This window comes from Oenanthe melanoleuca, chromosome 1A (genome assembly GCF_029582105.1).
Source record: "Oenanthe melanoleuca isolate GR-GAL-2019-014 chromosome 1A, OMel1.0, whole genome shotgun sequence".
NCBI classification, from domain to species: Eukaryota; Metazoa; Chordata; class Aves; order Passeriformes; family Muscicapidae; genus Oenanthe; species Oenanthe melanoleuca.
Genome location: NC_079334.1, coordinates 19,860,932 through 19,880,160, shown reverse-complemented (window position 1 = coordinate 19,880,160; position 19,229 = coordinate 19,860,932). Strand labels below are relative to the sequence as shown.

The 19,229-nt window shown below is 40.9% G+C and overlaps 1 protein-coding gene across 1 annotated transcript; it reads right to left on the bottom strand.

Moving 5' to 3' along the window:
* Positions 1–432: 432 nt before the first annotated feature.
* On the bottom strand, positions 433–17,504 carry PWP1 (PWP1 homolog, endonuclein). Its single transcript, XM_056508167.1, has 15 exons — positions 17,362–17,504; positions 17,223–17,281; positions 14,929–15,086; positions 14,420–14,505; positions 12,843–12,939; positions 11,223–11,333; positions 10,332–10,462; positions 9,691–9,764; positions 7,495–7,591; positions 6,540–6,601; positions 4,689–4,800; positions 3,315–3,405; positions 3,065–3,186; positions 2,512–2,617; positions 433–1,743 (listed from the first exon to the last, which is right to left on the bottom strand). The coding sequence occupies exons 1-15, from the start codon at positions 17,425–17,427 to the stop codon at positions 1,628–1,630; spliced, it is 1,488 nt and encodes a 495-aa protein (XP_056364142.1). The 5' UTR covers positions 17,428–17,504; the 3' UTR covers positions 433–1,627.
* Positions 17,505–19,229: the final 1,725 nt, after the last annotated feature.

Here is a 19,229-nt window from a genome sequence, read left to right as displayed (position 1 = left end):
AAAAGAATGAGAAATAATACCACTTTTTAATCATCTGCCTCTCCCAAGCTTTCCTGGGACATGGTATATATAGGAGCACCTCCATTAACTGGGGCAGCTAAAGAACTCTAGCTTTGCTGTGTCACTCCTCTGGCTGTGCTGCAAAAGATTCAGCTGTGCTCTGTTCTCTGACAAGGTAACAGGAAACAGGCTCTGCTTCTGGCCCTAAGTTCATGGAGATCTCCCAGGATTCTTAAAACCTGAAAACACTTGCTTCAGATCAGTATGTGACCAAAAAGCTCCAGAGAGACAGGTGCTTGGATCTTGGTAAGTCCAGGGAAAGATGTGTTGCTTCCAGTAATGCAATTTCTTCTAAAAACAAAAAACAACTTTGAGAGCTACGGTGCCTATTCTGTTACTAGGGACAAAGGTAAGAGAAATCACCCTCAAAGATATTAACACAGAGCATTTATTTAAAAGTAAAGCTTTGAAAAACTTGGAACTTTTCAATGGAGAGCACTTGAACAGAGGTGGTTCTGGTACTTAGAACTTCTTAAGCTTCACAAAAGAAATCTTCATTTGTTGTCCACACATCATTCACTACTGCTTGGTAGAGAGGGTGGAGGCAGGAATCCCAACACATCCAGAGTCTTCCTGGTTCCTGCAGAGCCATGCTGAACACCACCTTCACCAGACTAGAAACAGCTGAAGTAGCTTTAGAAGCAGCCAGTTACTCTCAAGGGAGAGCAAGGAAAGTTACAGACCTGCCTTTTCCCCATCTGCAGTTTGTAGGGACACAATTTACCTGCTTTACCTCACCAGGCTGAACTACAGTGAGTTAGGGTGGAAAGCAGTGGGAAGAGCTTGGCAGCTATGAGTACGATCCTACAGCTCCTTTGGCATCAGTGGATTTAATACCCAGGGCATTTTTGCAGCAGGAATACTCTACAGAGTGCAGAGGGCAGGTGCTCAGTTAAGGGTAAGAACTCAGTGAAGTTCCTGAGGTAAAGCAGGTGGGTGTTACATTATAAATGCATGGATATTCTTTGAGTCACAACCCTTGATTAGGTTCCTGATTCTGCAAATAAGGGGCTTAAGTTGGTGGTTAAACTGATAATTAAAACTTTCCTCAGGTGTCAGGCAGAAATGCCTGGGCAGAGTTAAGAACGTAACACAGATATCTTTTAAAATTTGTAAACTCAGCCTCAAAATAAGGATAAATTATCTATTTACATTTGTAATTTGATTCAGTTCATCTTCTGTTTATTTATTACACAACTATTGTGTGAAATATTTTTCCTCATGTCCTTAGAAGATAAAACTGTCTCTGCAGTATTCAACAAACTTCTGTAGTCACAGAATACTTTTCTAGTGATTGTTTCATTTTATGTATCAGCTTTACATATGGTAGCCCCTGTTTCAGGGATCACTGAATCACTCACTTTAGCCTGAGATAATCTTTCAGAGCTGGTAACAGAAGCAGGAGCTTAGAGCTTAACCACATCCACCACCTTTCTTTGAGATGAAGAAGCCTGCAGATTGCAAGACACCAGAGTAATTTCCATGAGTTCTCACTGAACAGGGGTATTTGCAGAACACACGTTAGTTGTAGTCCCAGTATTAGTTTGACTCTTTGATGTTTGGTCCATCATGATTCCATTGCTGTCTCCAAATCATTGCTGCTACTGCTGGCCGTGGAGCTGGAAGCCACAGAGTTGGCACTAGCCAGGATGAGCCTCTCTCTGTTTCCAAAAACTTCATTCACTGCAACACAAACAGGGAATTGCTTACATGTTACTGTCCCAGAGGAAAGAGGAGTACAGCAGGGACAGCCTGGTGAGCACCAGGGAATGGAAATCCTAACCTGCTGTGGTTTCAAAGCTCTTCCCCTTACCCCAAGTACTGAGTTGAAGCTAAAGGTCAGAATAATTGCCTGCATAAGATACTTCAATTACAAGTCCTGTTATTTTTCTTCCAGAGCATCTAGAGATTTCCCCTGCATAATTCCTGTAACTAAGTACTCTAAAACTGGTGAGGTTTGAAGCGCACATCATTAAGTTTAAGTAATTTATTTCTGGTTTTAGTCTCTGGTTCCCAGAAGGCTCTTAAAAGCCTTCTCCAAAAAAATCATGCTGTGTAGTTACAGGTAGTTACAACTGATCAAGACCAGTCCTCACTTTTCTTCCCATAAGTACTCAAAAATGTGATACCAAATCATATCAGGAAAAAACCAAAACAGAGGTATTTTAAGAAATAATGTATTACACTTCAGCTGCAAGAAAATAAATATAAAAATAAATAAATAAATAAATAAAAAATATAAATAAAATAAAAAATAATAAAAAAGCTATTCTCCAATTTAGAAAAAAACCCACGTTTTTTGAAGCTGAAAATGTGGCCACACATGCAGTCTTGGAGTATTTAAAAATACTAATCTATAGTCTTCTGTCAGAGTTACAACACATTACTGAATAGAAATACACAGTGCAAGCAAGGGGAGAACCACAAGAGTCAAAGAAATGAGAACATTACCTGCAGAGATTTTGCTTATATCCCAAACACGCAGCCCGTCCCGCTCTCCTCCAAAGGCAAAGACAAACGGGAAGTCAGGGCAGCAAGCTGCACAGAACAGAACTCCCTGGCAGGGGGGAGAGAAAAGAAGAGATTTTTTTTTTTTATTAATCTTAAAATTAATTTGTCTGCTGAAAATACTTTCACCAAGTAAGTTTTAACAAATGTAATTAAGTTTCTGAAACTTCTTTTGTAAAGACATAAAATGAAAGTCAAGAGCTGCTAATTATAAACAGTTAATCACATCTTTGTCTTGAATGTAGCAGATGCAAGCTGGGGCACCCATAGTTCTACTCAGAACATTGTATCTGGAAATTGGGTCTGAGGCTTTGAAGCAGTCTGCCAATTCCATGTGAAATACTGTACTGTGATGAGAATGATTCACCCAGAATATGTTACTATTTTTTCCTATGAGACCTTAGGTAAAACAAGATTCAAAATAGATAGGAAAAGAATAAGCAGACAGAGTTTATATATAAAACTAATTAGAATCAAAAAATAAATATTAATATACCATTTTCATATCCCTGGAGTGGACTAAACTTGGTCTGTCTCCCAGGATATCCCAAATTTTCACGTATTTGTCAGCAGATGATGTCACAAGGCACCCTTTGATCTGACTGCTTAGTTGTAACCCTGGAAGAAGAAGGGTGCAGCAGTGTGAGAGCAACAGGCAATCCCCATTTCCTAGAGATGAGGATACATTTTGAAGTGAAGTGCCTTGCCCACAAGGGACAACACAAAAGGACACACAGGCAATTTACCTGACACCTCTTCATCGTGAGCTTTCAGAGTAAACAGGGGCTTTTCAGCACGAGCATCCAGACAGTACACAAAGCCATCATCTGTGCTTGCCTAAGGAAAGCACAGCATTTAAAAAACAAACAGCCACAGTCACTCATCTGGCAAAAAAACCTCCAGTGAAGTAACACCCACCCTCTGGTAAACCCCTCTGATTTGAGGCAGACACTACCTCTCCCTAGGACATGTTACACTGTTCCCAGGCCTGCACCCCCAAAGTCACGTTCCAGCCAGCTGGTGCCCGAGCTATTCCATGAACCTCAACTATGCTGCACTGGTGTCATGGAAGTCTTAATCCCGTGCAAATTTTTTAAAGTACATTTTGAAGAGAGTTGCCCCACTAAGTCTGGCCCTCAGGTCAGGAAATGAAATGCAGAGCCTTCAGTCTCTTGCCTGTCAGTTCAGTAGTCCTGTGCAAAACTAAGTGTGATTAGACCAGGAGAGATCCACATCATAAACCAGAGCTAAGCAGCCACTTCTGTTGAATGTATTAACAAAGCAACAGAGAACTAGACAGCCATTGCGATAACAGAGAAGATTTGTTTTTAAATTCTGTTGTGAAGTTTTATTATAAAAGCTCAACAATACCAAGATATTTTTCCTTTATACTCTAGGTACTGTTGGTCTCTTCTCCCACGTAATAAGTAACAAAACAACAGAAACGGCCTCAAGTTACACCGGGGTGGTTTACACTGGACATCAGCAAAAATGTCTTTACTGAAAGGGTTGTCAAGCACTGGCACAGGCTGTCCAGGGAAGTGGTGGAATCACCACCCCGGAGGTATTTAAAAGCCACGTTGATGAGGCACTTATGGACATGGTTTAGTGGGGGACTTGGCAGTGCTGAGTTAACACTTAAACTCGATCTCAGAGGGCTTTTCCATCCTGACGGAGTGGATCACTCCATCCCAGCCTGGAAGACAGTGCCCTCTAGCGCTGACCTGAAACACTGAATTAATACTCAGGATCTTCCCTCCAATTAGCTATTTCTCAGCTGCAGTTGTTTCATGGCATGAAACACAACAGCAAAGGAAAATATATCCCAGCCACTGAACACTGCAACGATGTGGCCAAGATTGTCACCTCTGGAGAGAAAAGCACCAGCATCAATAGCTTTTCTACTCTCACAGTGAAGATTCCAAATTAAGTAGCTGGTCTAGAGATACTTATTGTAAAAACTATTTAAAAACACCCTCCCCAGACTGGATTTTTATAATGAGCAGCACAAACCATCCAAATGTCCATCAGTTCCACTCTGATTCAGACACATTATGAACACTAAATACAGGTTAAATGACAGGACAACAACCAACCAGAAGAGAAAAGCCTGTACACACCAAGAAATGGCAAGGTGAAAAGTGATTCCAAATCACTCTCTCAACCTGACCACTAAACCTCCACACTCGATGGCTGTCCTGGGGGTTTCTGCAGTCGTACAGCACTGCTGATCTAGGGGAGGACAAAGGCACAGGAAATTAAAAAAAAAAAAAAAAAAATCCAGGCAGAACATTTTATGCCATAATTTGCTTTCCCAATGACATCTACAGAAGGTCCATGTAAACTATAATTAAAAAATTAAATTGAAACAACTTCACCACTAGTCTTCTAATTCAGTAACAGATTAAAATCTTGCAGATAAGCACGACATTTTTCCATGTGCTTCAAAGTTTCATCCTGGTTACCAACAGCCACTCTACTGAAACTAAGAAGAGCTGGAATTTACTCAATACATTAGATACTTATCACATAGCAAACCATAATTATGCAAATATATCACTTAATTACAAACAGACTTCAGTACAGTCAAATAATGATGGACTAATTAGGAAATCATTTTGTCATACATATGCATACATTTTCAAATATGCTTAATAAAAACATAATTCTTAAAAATCCAACAGTCTTAAACAACAAACAGTTAGAGAAACACTACTCCACAAAGGAGGAAGAGTAGATAGCAGTTAGTGGGTCCTCTGGGACTCTTTTTACAGTGCTCAGCTGAGTGGCTGCAGAATCTGTCCCAACTCAAAAAGCTCCTGGGTGCAAATGCAAGGGTGGAGTGGTCATGTCACTCCAGCATCACCTCACCACTATCAACACCCTCAGTGTAACCCACTCCCACTCTACCACACAATTAAACAAGTGTGATGTAGGTTTCCCAGGTCTTTTACCAAGTATTTTACACACAACAGTTTCTTTAATAGTCTGATTTTCAGGCTATGAAGGCATCTCCCAATGCTCACTGTGGTCCTGCAAGGCCTTGCAGGAAAAATCCACAAGGGCAGTGTGTTTATGGATAGCACAGTGGTTTAGAAGTGTCCATGGTACCGAAGGAGTAGCTAAAAAGGGATCAGGAGCTGGCCACTGCTTGGACTTAATGCTTCCTTATATCAAAGGAAATTGAGAGGGAGGGAAAAGACAGAAGCAGCTTCCTAACAACAGCAAAAGGTCCTCCTCCAATACTTCAGCAGATGTAGCAAGAATATAACAGAAGCCAGAGAACTTGAAGGCTTGGCTAAAGATTGTGAAGTCTATAAATTATTTTAACATAAGGACAAAATCTTAAAAGCAGAATAAAAAAATCAATGTAAGAAAATCATGGTGATAGAACAAAATTTAGAAGTTACCCCATTGAGATGGGAGAACAGAGAGGGAGTTTTTTGGCTGGCAGGACTTAAAAGAACTGGCAGCTACAGAGTAGTCCAAGTGTGCAGACACAAACCATTTCCCAGCATCTCCAGGCTGCAATCACAGGAGACAGCCCATTACACTTTGGCTGTGCCTACAGAGGCTGGAGGGAGAGAACTGGGATTTTAAAGTCCCTCATGCCTCCACCCTGGCCTTACTGGCTGGCAGAATCTGGGCAAATTTTCACAGGAATAAACAGTGACATGTTCCCAATGAAGAAAATGCCATAAGGCCAAATTAAGAAACAAATTTGGTTTGGAGCAGGCAGACACCTGGCACAGAAAATGTCAGTCCAGATGGTTAAAGCATTTGCTACCCCTGAAAAAGAGGTAAAGAAAACTACATCCTGGCAATATGCAAACCTGGATTCCTTGATGGAAAAAAATAACAGCATTATTCAAATTGGCACAGTTATAAAACAAAAGAAAGAAGACACAGGGCTTAACTGAATAGGAATCCCCTCCCCAGGTGCAACATCTGAAAACATTACCCTGACATACTTATCAAAGGATCCAGAAACGAGGGTCTGAGTCTCAAATGGATGAAACTGCAATGTCTGGACCTAGATAATGGAATATTTTATGTAACACACATATACAGGAACCTTTTTGGAACAAAGCACAACCATCCCAACCCCAAGCCAGCACACAGTCCTCCCCAAAAAACAACAACAACAAAAAAATTAAGCTTATTGATACCCAGATTGCTCAAAAAACAGTGCAAGAGATGTTCATTACTTCAAATACCCTCACCTAGTGAAAACAAGGTATTTTCCAATATAATTTGACTGAACAGAACCCCATGCCCCCTTTCTACCCTAGATGTCAATTTGAAAAAGCAAAAACAAAAACCAAAACCCCGAAAGCTGGAGGTAAAAGAGTATCTGCTTTGAGTTTGGGGAAAAAAAGCAGATGTTAGCAAAAAATGAAAATCAGGAGTTTGTCAAGGGCAGTGACTTTGTTAGCAGCAAAATAAGGTTACAGCTATTAATAACTAGCTTTCACATTTTAATTACTATGAGATTAATTCATTCCTGAAGTACCCATCACTATGGTATTTTAGCATCATTTATTTTAAACCTTTTCACCTAGAACAAACTGTAACTGACACTCATTGTTCCCTTAAGAGAGTTACAGTTTGACCTATGTTCAGACATCTATTTTTGTAGCTTATACCAGCACTATTATATTCCCTACCATTAGGTCAATTTACAAAAGGTATTTTAAAAACTGTTACAAATCTTTATTAACTTTATTAACTTTCCAAAAGTATTTTTAAAAGCAAATACAGTGCTGTTTGCAAAAGCAACCAATTCATAAATTTAAACAATTCTGCACAAATGTTAGAAAATCAGAGAATTGTTCTAAGGGTTCACTACCAAGTAGCAAATGAAAAACTGCAGCTACATTTTTCTCTGTATTCTACAGTGAAAAAAACACAGCAATTATTCCATACCTTGTCTGTATGTAGTGTCAGGTTGGCTGCTGGCTTACCCACAGCCATGTCCCACAAAATCACTGTGTTGTCAGCAGAGGCACTTGCTAAAACATTCCTGATAATGGATCAAAAATCAGTGTTAAAATACACTCTTTATACAGATGCAAACAAATAATGGTAAAAATCCAGAAGACACACAGAGCCCAATTCTGAGAACAAGTACAGTGTGGTCCATAGATTATTCCTCTCAAGCCTGAGGGATAACTCCCTGAAGGCAATTAAGGTATAAGTAAAAATTATAAATAGGCTATATTACATTACATTAGTAGAACACTTATAACAATGACACTTTTGCTTCTATTTCCCCGGACATTACCTGCAATACTCAAAGATTTCTTGAACAAAAAAAAGTAATAAAGGCTCTGAAGCACATTTTCCTTTGACACTGAATAGTATTTTTAAACATTACCTATGCTACATCATTCTGTTTGCATATGCATGCAGCCAAGAGCCTGACAAACCTGTTTGTGAAATATTTTGCTCTCTAATATCTGTTTATATGCCTACTGAAGAAACAACACTATCCTCTTTGTAGACTGCTGAAAGTAACCACTAAATTTTCAGTTAGTTTACAGACTCCACATTTCAGCTTAAATTTGACCAATTGTGTTAAGAGCAATAAACACAGTTTAAAAGTTTGATCAGAAAAAACAAATCAGAACACTCCCAAATGCCTGTCAAATACACAATCCAATTCCTGTAACTGCTTCATTGCTCTTGAAATCAGATTTATTACCTCAACATTGTTGTTTCTGATTGAAACTGCTCCCTCTCCCCTTTTTATATTAGCCAAGTGTTTCTGACTGAAAGAGTTAACATTTTTCTGGAAATGCTGTTTTCCCAAGCAATGTTACAAGGGAAAGTTAAGAAAATGCATAGTGAAGGCTGTAAGAACATTTTACAGTAACACCACCATGACCTACAGGCAGAAAGTTATTTGTAGAGAGCTGTCACAACAAGCCTTGCTTAGAAGAAAGAAACAACAATAAAACATTTAAAAAAATAAGCTGCTTCAAGGAGTTCCTTGTTTTGTCCATAAGCTGCCCACTTCAGGGCTGGTTTTATTTCCTGAAAGACCTACGAGTATCAAGGAATTTGTAATTCAGCAGATTACAAAATTATGCATTTCAGACTTGACTACTGAAGCCATAAATTTTTTTTATCCTTGTCTATATTATCACCAGACATCCCAAGATACATGAAAGTGCCTCTTTTGTAAGAGTGATGGGCTGATCAATGTCACACTGTACGTTATCTGTAATTTAAGAACAACAGGCTGTAAATTAAGAGTGCAATCTATACACATTTCCTGAGGTCTGTGTGGGTGTTTTCTTCATCAGTATCTAGATAAGAAAGCAGTACAAGTGAAGGCTCACACCTGCTCATCAGAATATACAGAGCTGTCTGTATACATCTTCAAAGGCAGAGGCATTTATGACAGCAGAAAAAGAAAATAAAATAAAAAAATCAGCCTGTGTCTGACTGAAGCAGTTTCAAGACCCTGCTGAGGATCCTCTGACAGATGAATTGTTAACAACCACCTAAGTGATAAAAAACCAGCAGCATCTTTACTTCAGTCAGCACACTGTCCTTGACCTCTGCCCCAAGATGGGCCAGATTTGTGTTGTTTCAGTAGCAGCACTTCATTTCTAGTTCATTCAGGCAATGGGGAATTTTCTCTGCCTGGAGGCCAGAGGCATTTCTATAACTGAGCTATTAGGGCTTTTAGACTCTCTTTCCTGTTCACAGCTTTGGGGCAAAAGCCAGGAGAAAAAAAAACAAACTAGAATAGCAAGGACTTTCTTCTATAAATCTACTTGTCTCTGTTGAAACAGTAGTTTAGGCCATTGGCAGATCAGCATAGCTCAGGGCAGCCCTTCTCCTTCTTCAACAAGAGAAATGTAGACAGTTTATCAAATGGCTTACACCCACCTTTGCCTTCATCAGGACAACCTCCAAATCAAAAGTGATCTGCAGCAATATACAAGTATTTTTTAAAAATTAAAAATCAAGAGTTCTATTTTAAAAGAAGAAAAAAATAGGAGTGTGTTTTAAAGAATACATTAATTTCAGCAGTGCTTTCAAACTTCTGGATTTTGTGTGAATTAATACTGCAATTTTCTAAAATCCATTGTTATTCAAATATTCTTCTACCTGCTTTGTTTATTCCATGAAAGATCAAGCACAGCATCAGTATGTCCTTCCACAGTCCCTTCTGAAGATAAACTCTGTGCAAACACAAGACATAAACAGACTTTTGAAAATTACAGCTTCAATGCAAATCCAGCATTACTCCACATTAGTATGAATTCCCTAAAGCCTTCACAAACAACTTCATATTAAATTACTCTCACTTGCTGCAACACAGCTTTTGAGAGAACTGTCTCTGCACCACCTGCACCCTGCCTCCTACCCCAGACTGCAGATTGCTCCAGCTGCTGGGATTACAGAACTGGTTATTCCCTTCAGGCTAGTAAAAAAAACCTCATTATTTCCAGCTAACATGTAAATTCTTCAGCTTCCTTCTAAACACTCCTGGCAGTTCCCTCTCTCTCCTCCCAATTAACTGAGCTTTGGGTCCTTGCAACTGCCAGCTCCTGCAACTTCTAATTTTTAATAGTTAAGATTCAAAGTTTACTGGGACACGACCCCATTCTTGCTCTGCTCTTAAATTCAGGCTTTAGTTATTTAGACAACAATTAGCATTTCAAATAATGTAAGGGGGGAAAAAGAAGGCATTATCCCTGCTCTAAATTTCCTCCATCCAAGCAGGTAAACTATTTTACAAGACTTACTTTCTTTCCTTTCTTTTTCTTCTTTTTCTCTTTCTTGCCTCCAAGAGAAAAGACTGGTTCCAAAGATTCTACTACATCAAGGTCCCAAATGTCAATGACTGGGGTCATGTTACCCACTGCAACATAATTTCCTACAGACAAAAAACCAAATGCAACCACAGTGAATTTGGCAATCCAGCTGTCCTTATTTCTTTGGTTAAGTAAAACTTATGTGCCACAATCTTCTATTTGAACATATTTATGTTTATAACTTGCAAGGAGCAATTTAAAAATATCAGCTGACAGTAGATGTTGGCAAAAAAAAATGTACTTGCTCTCCTTCCCCTTCAAGTAACTGTCCAAACAGGCTGTATGAAGTGGCACGTTTTTTAGATTTTGAAGGAAAAAACAAACCAAAACTAAACCACATCCCCTGTACTATAGAAGAAAAAACATCTGTGAAACACAGGAAAAATGTTAAATACATACACATATATAAATATATAAAAATAATTTTAAATATTTTAAAATATATATAAATTATGCTGTGGTTTTAATTTAATTAATTGCATCGGACATAGAGATAGAACAAAAGCAACCTTTCATTTGCAAACAGAAAATAAAGCAGATTTTAGAGACTGCTCTGGTCTGCTTAAAATAACTTGTTTGTAATAAAATCAATATTTTAGTAAAATCATTTGTTACATCAGGATCACTAAGATGGCTGTATCACCAAGCAAGAACACATGATGTTCACATCTTAGTTATCTCAAGTCAGTATTATCTTAATATTAACATTGATTTAATTTCTTTGTACTGCAGGAAGAAATCATTTAGTGGCAACATTACACTTACATGCTTTTCAAGCAAAAATTCTTTAACTGCACACTGACAGTATCCTTTGTAACTTACCTGTTGATTCATCTGGACTAGGATCAAAATTCAACCACTCCAGACTCAGAGGGTAAGCAGGCAAGATAATGTCATGATGTACATAAAATGAGTCCTCTTCATGATTATAAACTGAAAAATAATTAAAGTTATGCAAGACTACAGTGAAGAGGGAAAGCAAACAACTATGAATAGGTCACTTCTACAAAAGGCTGTTGTGGCAGAAACTGAATTCTCAAGGAGATGTAGAAGGTAAATTCACAGAGCCTTCCAAGTTTTACTGTGGAGGCCAGACCCTCTACAAATGTTGTACCTCACAGAATTACACAAAATAAACATTCTCCCATGTACTTTACATTAAGAAGTGACAAGTTCAGTCAAGATTCAATACTTTTACTTTGTTTGTAAGATCTCTTCATAATATATGCTCCATATCTAGTACTCTCTACACCTGGACACATTCATTTTACAGGATTAGCAATTAAAAAAATTTATTCCAGATGAAGCTGAAATGCAAATGAAGCTAAAAAGAGAAACCAGAGGAAGGTGAAGAAGTCAGAAGGAGTTAACCTTTAGCAGATGGTAACTGAGATACAGAAAAAGTTTTGGTAAAGCAGCCATATACCAAAACAAACTCCCTGTAACCAGCTATTTTTCTCCTTCTAATACAATAACTTAGCAATTGGACAGCAGAGAAAACCATTAATTATTTTAAAAACATCTTATCACACACACAAAATCACAGTGCCACTTCTAAGTGCATGGGACAGATGTTCAGATACTGATCTCTCCAGTGGTCAACTAAGACAAGGTTACCTAATTTTAGAAACTGCAGAAGCCTTTGCTATTGTTTTTAAGTTTATATTGGGTATAAACTTAGAGTTAATAAAATTTGTAAACACCTCCAGACACAGAAAATGCCACATGCTGGTATCTGAAGAGATGCTTTCACACATTTCAGTCATGTTGGTTGCTTAAAATGAAATACTTTGCCTACAGAAACATGGACCACAGCACAAGCAGCCAGAAACATTCCCAAAAAGAACCACAGTAAGCAAAGATGATAATTCAGCATGTTCAGTAGTATTCACTAGCAACAACAGAAAAATCTTTTACACAGCAAAATTAAACCTATTTCTAGGAGAAGCAGTATTCAGGCCCTATTAAGGATTATCTCCTCCAAACCATGATGATAAAGGTGCTGGTTCTTCTAATCCTAGCAGTGGAAATCCCACTTAAAGAAGCAAGGAGAAAGTTAAAAGTTAAAAAACCAAAAAAAGCAAAACAAAACAACAAACCACTAGAGGATGCTTGCAGGATATGGAAAGTAGGATTGGAATGAAGAGCATAAAAATGCCATAGTATTTTCTAAAAGTTTTAAGAAATGAAATGAGGAAAGGAGTGGCTATACAGCCTGAAAGAGGCAAGCTATCCTCTAAATAACAATAACTCCACAGGAAATACTCTAGCCCTAAAAAGTAGCTAAAGCACCATGACATGGAAAAGGACAAAACACAAGGCAGAAGGGGAGAAAAATCCTGCCCAAAACCAACTCACTCCCTCTTCAACACAGCCACATGGCACATTCTAAGCAAGACACTCCCTATGTTCACTGTAAAGAATAAACTCTGTTTTACTCACCATGGACCTCCAAACTACAGCAGTCTTTATCAACTCTGCCACAAAGGACAAGATTGTCAGTGGGTTTAATCAAAAAGTCCTCCTGCTCATATTGCTCCTAAACAGCAAAAAGGAGAGGACAAGGGGCATTGAGCAAAGCACATAAAAGCATGAAACTACACATGTTCAAAAGGTGGAATCAGCAATTTTGAACCACAACTGAAAATACTCAAAATCCAACACCCTAATACCCACCACCTAAAACCATGTTGTGGTGTTACAGAGAAAAGCAAGAACCAGACCTGATTCTGGGCATAGTGAACAGTCATCAAATTAGATTGAAGGACTTCTATGTGAGCCTAGGTGGGTTTGTAGAGGTGTTTAATTACCAAACATGAAACCATATTTCAAGGCTGATTGCTGAAAAGAAAACACCACCAGGAGTCCACACAGGTGATTTCCCTTGTGCTCCTGTGCCTTGACCACTTATTTTACCCAACAACAGTACTGCAGCTTCTCCTCACATCCAGGAAATCATTCCACTGTCTATTTCCTGGAAAATATTTCCCAAAAAGTACTGCCTACAGCACTACCAGGCATTCAGCTGGACCAGAAGAGATGTAACCTCTCATCTGATTTTCATTGTTACTGATGAATGGAAGGACTTTGGGAATTTTTGTTGTGAAAAATTAAGAACTGTACAGAAGTCAATAATCTTACACAGAGTACCATCCTTCCCACCTTCAACACATACAAGACTTTTCGGACTTCTCATTGTAAGCTCTTAAATTTTTTTTATTCACTTCAAGCATACTTCAATATTTGAATTCTATCAAGTCCTCCAATTCTTTGAATCAGCTTAAGGTTACATAATACTTAATCTTCAACAGTTCCAGTAGCAAATACCAAAAGAAAACAGAAAATGCACACTGAAAAACTTTCAGAAATTGAGGAAAGAACTTGAGCATAGGAAGAAGAGCTTGAAAAAACAGGTGTTCATTTTCTGTATGAACAGAAATATTTCTACAAAATATTCTACAGAATATTTCTACAAACCCAGCTTCTGCAAAGATATTCCTCATCTGACAGTGGAAACTAATACAGGCAGAAGCAGCCAATGGCACAATATTACATATATATATATATATATATATATATATATAATGTACAGAACATTGATATATTTATATATCAGACACATTGCCTGAGTCCACCTCAGCCTGATTTCTTACACAAACTGGTAGAAGGTGAAAGAGTCTTGCAATCTGCAAAATGTTCTAATTTTGGCCACCAGTGGCACAGGACTTGTTATTTCAAGTGATTTCTGTGTCCCACTAGGCAGGTGAAAAACCACTCCATGTACAGAAGTGCCAGGTTTAAGTAAGGAGCCAGTTCACCTTAACCTCCCACTTAAATTCAAAAGGCAGAGAAAGAAGGGACTGCACAAAACAACCTTAAAAGAGCACCATCCAATCAAAAATCTGGCACACCTCTGAAAAAGGACTCCAAGCATTTACATGCTCCAAGGCAGAGTGGAAAATTTAACTGATTTTGAAGATTATGCTGTTTAAGGTATTTAACATTCTTTAAGTACTCACAGTGGTTTTTAGTGTGATGTAAGGATCATTTTCATTGCTCCCATACACTGCCAGAGTAGCCAAAGAGTCTCCAAGTTTTAAATCACCTAAATGGGAATTTCAGAACACTTTTTACACATCTGCAAAGTCAGAAACTCCTGCAGCAATACCTCTATTACCTATACAGTGAAATATCAGGAGTGGGCTAAATGACCTTCCCAGTTCTGGACATGAGTACCTTGATGAGATAAACTGCTTAGTGCTTCCAGGGACTTTGCTGCTCTGCTCCAGCACTACAGCAGCAGAGAGACAACCCTTCCAACATGCTCTTGGTCCTGGTGTCAGTGAGGGTAACACTGAACTGCTCCCCTCACTAAATGACTTCCCAAGATGGGACAAGCAAATCATTGAAACTGTGAATTTCCACCATCTGAAACTTAACAAAGTATTGCCTTAGGATATTAAGGTACAACAAAAAGTGTAAAGGTTCTTCACTTACACTGCACATCTGACACACAGATTTTTCTTACCAGTGTACCCCTCTTCATCGTAGTTGTCCAAATCATATTCATCCAGCTCATGATCAGACATCTCTTCATTGTTTTGGGAAGACTTAGTGCTGCTGCCAGGCACGTGTGCATTCGTGTCACCTGCTGTCTGGCCCTCATCACTGCCACCAGCACCATCCCTGTGGAAAGACACAGCCCTGAGAACCTGGCAGACACATAGAACACTTCCATAGGGCTGCTGGAGAGATTTCAGCACACAGTCCCAGCTGCTCACATGGCCTTCAAGTCTTTATGCCAATAATTTCAAAATCCATTCACTCCTTCTAGAACCTTTCCTAAAATACAAGGCATCTATAATTCTCAGGCTTTCAGAGAAAGCTTTTCCTTGAAAATTTTCATGACAAAACGTGGCATAATCTTCCTCAGCAAGGCAAACTGTGTTTCCAAGTCCCTTTCTCTCACACATTTTTTGTGGATACAATTATCTCAACCTCATTTCTGTGCATTTACATGTCATTTACATTTACATGTCATGTGTCCGTGTCATTCCTTCCTTTCTTTCCCCCACTCAGAGGCATGGTCATGTGTGAGAATTTCTACGTTTCTTCAAGCTTTTTAAAACCTCATTTCCTCACACTTCCCATACTTAAGCAAAGTAAAAATAACACAGGTAAGGTCACACTGTGAATTCTTCTTATGGGGTAAACTATGCAACAGCTAGAAAATTCTGACCTTTGTGGGATCAATTCTGCAGACAAGGAATTCAGGAGAAGGAAATGCACCTTAAACACTGGCTGAGAAGTTAAGAGACACCCAAGATGTCCCAGTGGACCATGCTCCAAAGAAACTCATCCCTGTTAAACACACTGTATTTCTGTCCTTTTGCACACAAAATTCCCAAGCAACAATGAACCAAGGTGGTTCTCAGATACAATTTCCAAATTAAATATCAGAAAACTAATTTTCCTAATTTGTTCAGTAAAATAAAAACTTCACATTAACAACATAACTAGAGACAAGTAACAAGATAATTAAATAAAGCAACTAAATCCAAGTTTGATTTGTGATCTTTGCACAGGGAAAAAAAGTGAGGTGTTGCAACAAATTCTACAAAGTTGTAAATAAATCAGATGTTTCAGACGGGCTTCATACTTCCACCCTGAAGTTGTACAGAATGCATAAAAAACAGCACCTCAAATGTTTCCATGCTTTTGAAATTGCAAGAGAAAGGAAATCACTCAGAAAACTGAAAGATTACACACAGAAAGGGGAAACAAGTAACTCCACAGTAAACAGAAACACTAATCAGTAAAGAAATTTACATGACATGAGAATCTTCCAAATGTTTAAGATTATTTTGGAACCATTAAATAATCAAAACTAGAGAAAACAGACTAAAATACATCCTGGGATGATACATTCTGTTCAGCAGCAGTGTCACTGATACATGCAACTGAAACAGAGTGGACAATATTCATCCAACTATAAAAACTTTTTTTGCTGCCTGTTGCATCTGTTCAACAACACATGCTGTGGCACAACCACACACCCCACACAGCTGAAACCCTCAGAAGCCTAAATCTATCAACAAATCTAACAGAAGAAGACCAGAAAATGGAGTAAGACATCAATCCTCCATTTTTTTTCGAAACAAAACAGAGACATTTCTTTCTTCTCTTCTATCGTGTTTCCTAAATACATCACTTCTGTTATTATTTTTGTAAATACACTTTCCTTAAAAGCAGAGAGCAAAAACGCAACTACAAAACTACAGGCTCTCAGTGCTGAGGGGAGAGTTGTGATGTCTCCAGTTCCACTGTGAAGCATAAATACACCCTGAGTGATGTTTTGCCTATTTTAGCGAGACATGAGTACCCCATCACTGATCTCCACTGTGCCCTCCAGACCCACACTGTCCCACCCTCGGCACCGCTTTTCCGTCAGTCTGGGACTGATGCCGGTTTGTCCAAAGCAGGCAGAGTTACGAACCCAGTGCAGGCGGGAGCAGGGAGCGCGGGGCTCCGGGGAGCGCGGGGCTCCGGGGAGCGCGGGGCTCCGGGGAGCGCGGGGCTCCGGGGAGCGCGGGGCTCCAGGGAGCGCGGGGCTCCAGGGAGCGCGGGGCTCCAGGGAGCGCCAGGCCCGCCGTGACAGCTGAGGAGCCGCACGGGCCCGCGGCCCGTCGCACCCACGGCGGCAGCGCCATCAACTCCCCGCGCTGCTGCCCCGCTCGCCTCCGGCCCTGCACCCCCGGGCCGCCCCTCCCCGCCTCTCCGGGCCCGGCGGGCGGCAGAGCCCCTCCCGCCGCCCCGGCTCACCCCAGCCTGTCCTGCGCCTCCTCGATCAGACCCTTCAGCTCCTCCTCGCTGAGCTGCACCTGCGGGGCGGACACAGAGCGGTGAGCGCGGCGGCGGGGGCGGGCGGGGGTCCCTCAGCGCGGCCCCGGCCCGGCCCCACCTTGTCGGGCGTCTCCTTGGCCACGCCGCGCCGCACCCAGGCGGCGCAGGGCACGGGGCAGCTCATGGCGCCGCCGACGCCGCACGTGCCCGCGCCGGCGCGCCCCACTGACGTCACGGGAGGAGGGGCCGTCCGCACCGCCGGGGAACAGGATGGGGGGGCGGAGATAGTGGATGACGTCATCAACATGCGCCGGAGATGGGCGTGTCCCGAGGGGCGTGTCCATGGGCGGGGCCGGGCTCTGCCCCTCACGGGGCCGCGGGCGCTGGGACTGCCCCGCCCGGGGATTTGTGCGCAATCCCGGGATCAGTGAACGGAATAAGCCCTCACCGAGCCCAACCTGCAAGTGCTCCGCTCGCCACAGTGCGCCACGGCCTCCCTCACGCGCTGGGAGAGGCCCGCCCTGCCTCTGACACGTCCCGGCGGCAATCCGCCCAAATGAGAAGTTTAGAAAGGCCTTTTTGGTTACTGTCCCTACATTTAATCCAAGGATATAAACCAGTGCACAGAGTCAATGGCAACAGGGAGCTGCAGGGGGTTGTGAGGGTCTGGAGTCCCCACAGCAGCAGCTGCTCTCTGCCCTCCTACACGAGCGAACTCATTAAATCCGAGGAAGTGGATTAAATGCCATCTGCAATGTACAGGAAGGTACTTTTCTTACCAATGTGCACAATCACTGCTGTTCCCATCGCTGGAATCGTAATTCAGTGCAAAGTCCAGGGATGGGAAGCTGAGGAAGGGGAACAGCGTTTTATCAGCTTGGCAGATAAAATGGCCTCGTTATTCCATCCACACCACTGTGGCATTTCCATTATTTTTCATCCTGATTCTTCTGTGGTTCTGGCATGAGAGAGAAATAAAAATCTACAAAATATTACTTCACTTTTCGTTTCACCAATATGCTGTGTTTTGTCTTAATGTAGACAAAGATACCAAGGCAGAAGTTGGATCCTTCTGTGACATGGACATCCTAGTCGTCCCTGTAATCCATGCATTTTGGCATGCTTGCCTTTTTGCTTTGCTGGCCATCTTCTCTTAACAATGTTCAAGAAATCCCTCTTGTCCTCCCGTGCATAAATCAGCCACAGTTTGAGCTTCAGCCTTCCTCCAGAATCCGAGGGAAGTTTTGTGCAAGTGGTTGCTATTCCCAAAGGACAGGCAGAGGGGAGTGTTAGGCAGCCAAGAGGAAGAAAGCCAGTTTACTTTCCAGTGGCTGTGGTTCATGGATATTGAGGTGGGTTTTTTTTTTTCAGATGTATACTTTTACAGTGTGGAGCTTTGCAGAACAGAGTGGAGCCAGAATTGTTTTTACTGAAGCCATCCTCGGGGCAGGGGGCACACAGCTCTCCCTTCTGTCTCACTGTGTACATAATCATGAGATAGCAGAGCACTGTGGGGAGGCTCAACAGCAAAAGTACCAAAGAAAAGACAGCTGGAAAAGAAGGAAAATAGGTAGCAATTGTGCACAATGGATATTATAGCTTAGAGAAGTTAGTAGTAATGATTTTTCTTTTGAGACCCAGTCCATAAATGCTGGGTGACTCCAATACCTCTCGCTGTCATACACTTGCTGGGGATGTGGAACTGTTTTGGTTGGGTTTTTTTTCCCCAAAAAGAAGGGTCCTATATTTAACAGGCTATCCTGTTAAATATATTAGTGTTCCACAGTGCCTTGATAATCACAGAAATGTTACTGAAAGAGTGGTGCCCCAGGCAGGAAGCTCCCTGCAGACAGAAGATGCACACCCACACCAAGGAATCCCCCAGGATGACTTATGGGACATAACACACCAATAAAAAATGGTCTTGTTGGTATTCAATATCCAAAGATGGCTCAGCCATGGAAATGGGAAGATTAGCAAATAAAG

What these genes read in the sequence shown, in the direction of transcription:
- PWP1 (XM_056508167.1), bottom strand. Translation starts at nt 17,427, where the DNA reads ATGAGCTGCCCCGTGCCCTGCGCCGCCTGGGTGCGGCGCGGCGTGGCC. An exon ending in CCAAGGAGACGCCCGACAAG is followed by an intron (nt 17,282 to 17,361) that starts GTGGGGCCGGGC and finishes TCCGCCCCGCAG; the next exon opens with GTGCAGCTCAGCGAGGAGGA. An exon ending in CGATGAAGAGGGGTACACTG is followed by an intron (nt 14,506 to 14,928) that starts GTAAGAAAAATC and finishes ATTCCCATTTAG; the next exon opens with GTGATTTAAAACTTGGAGAC.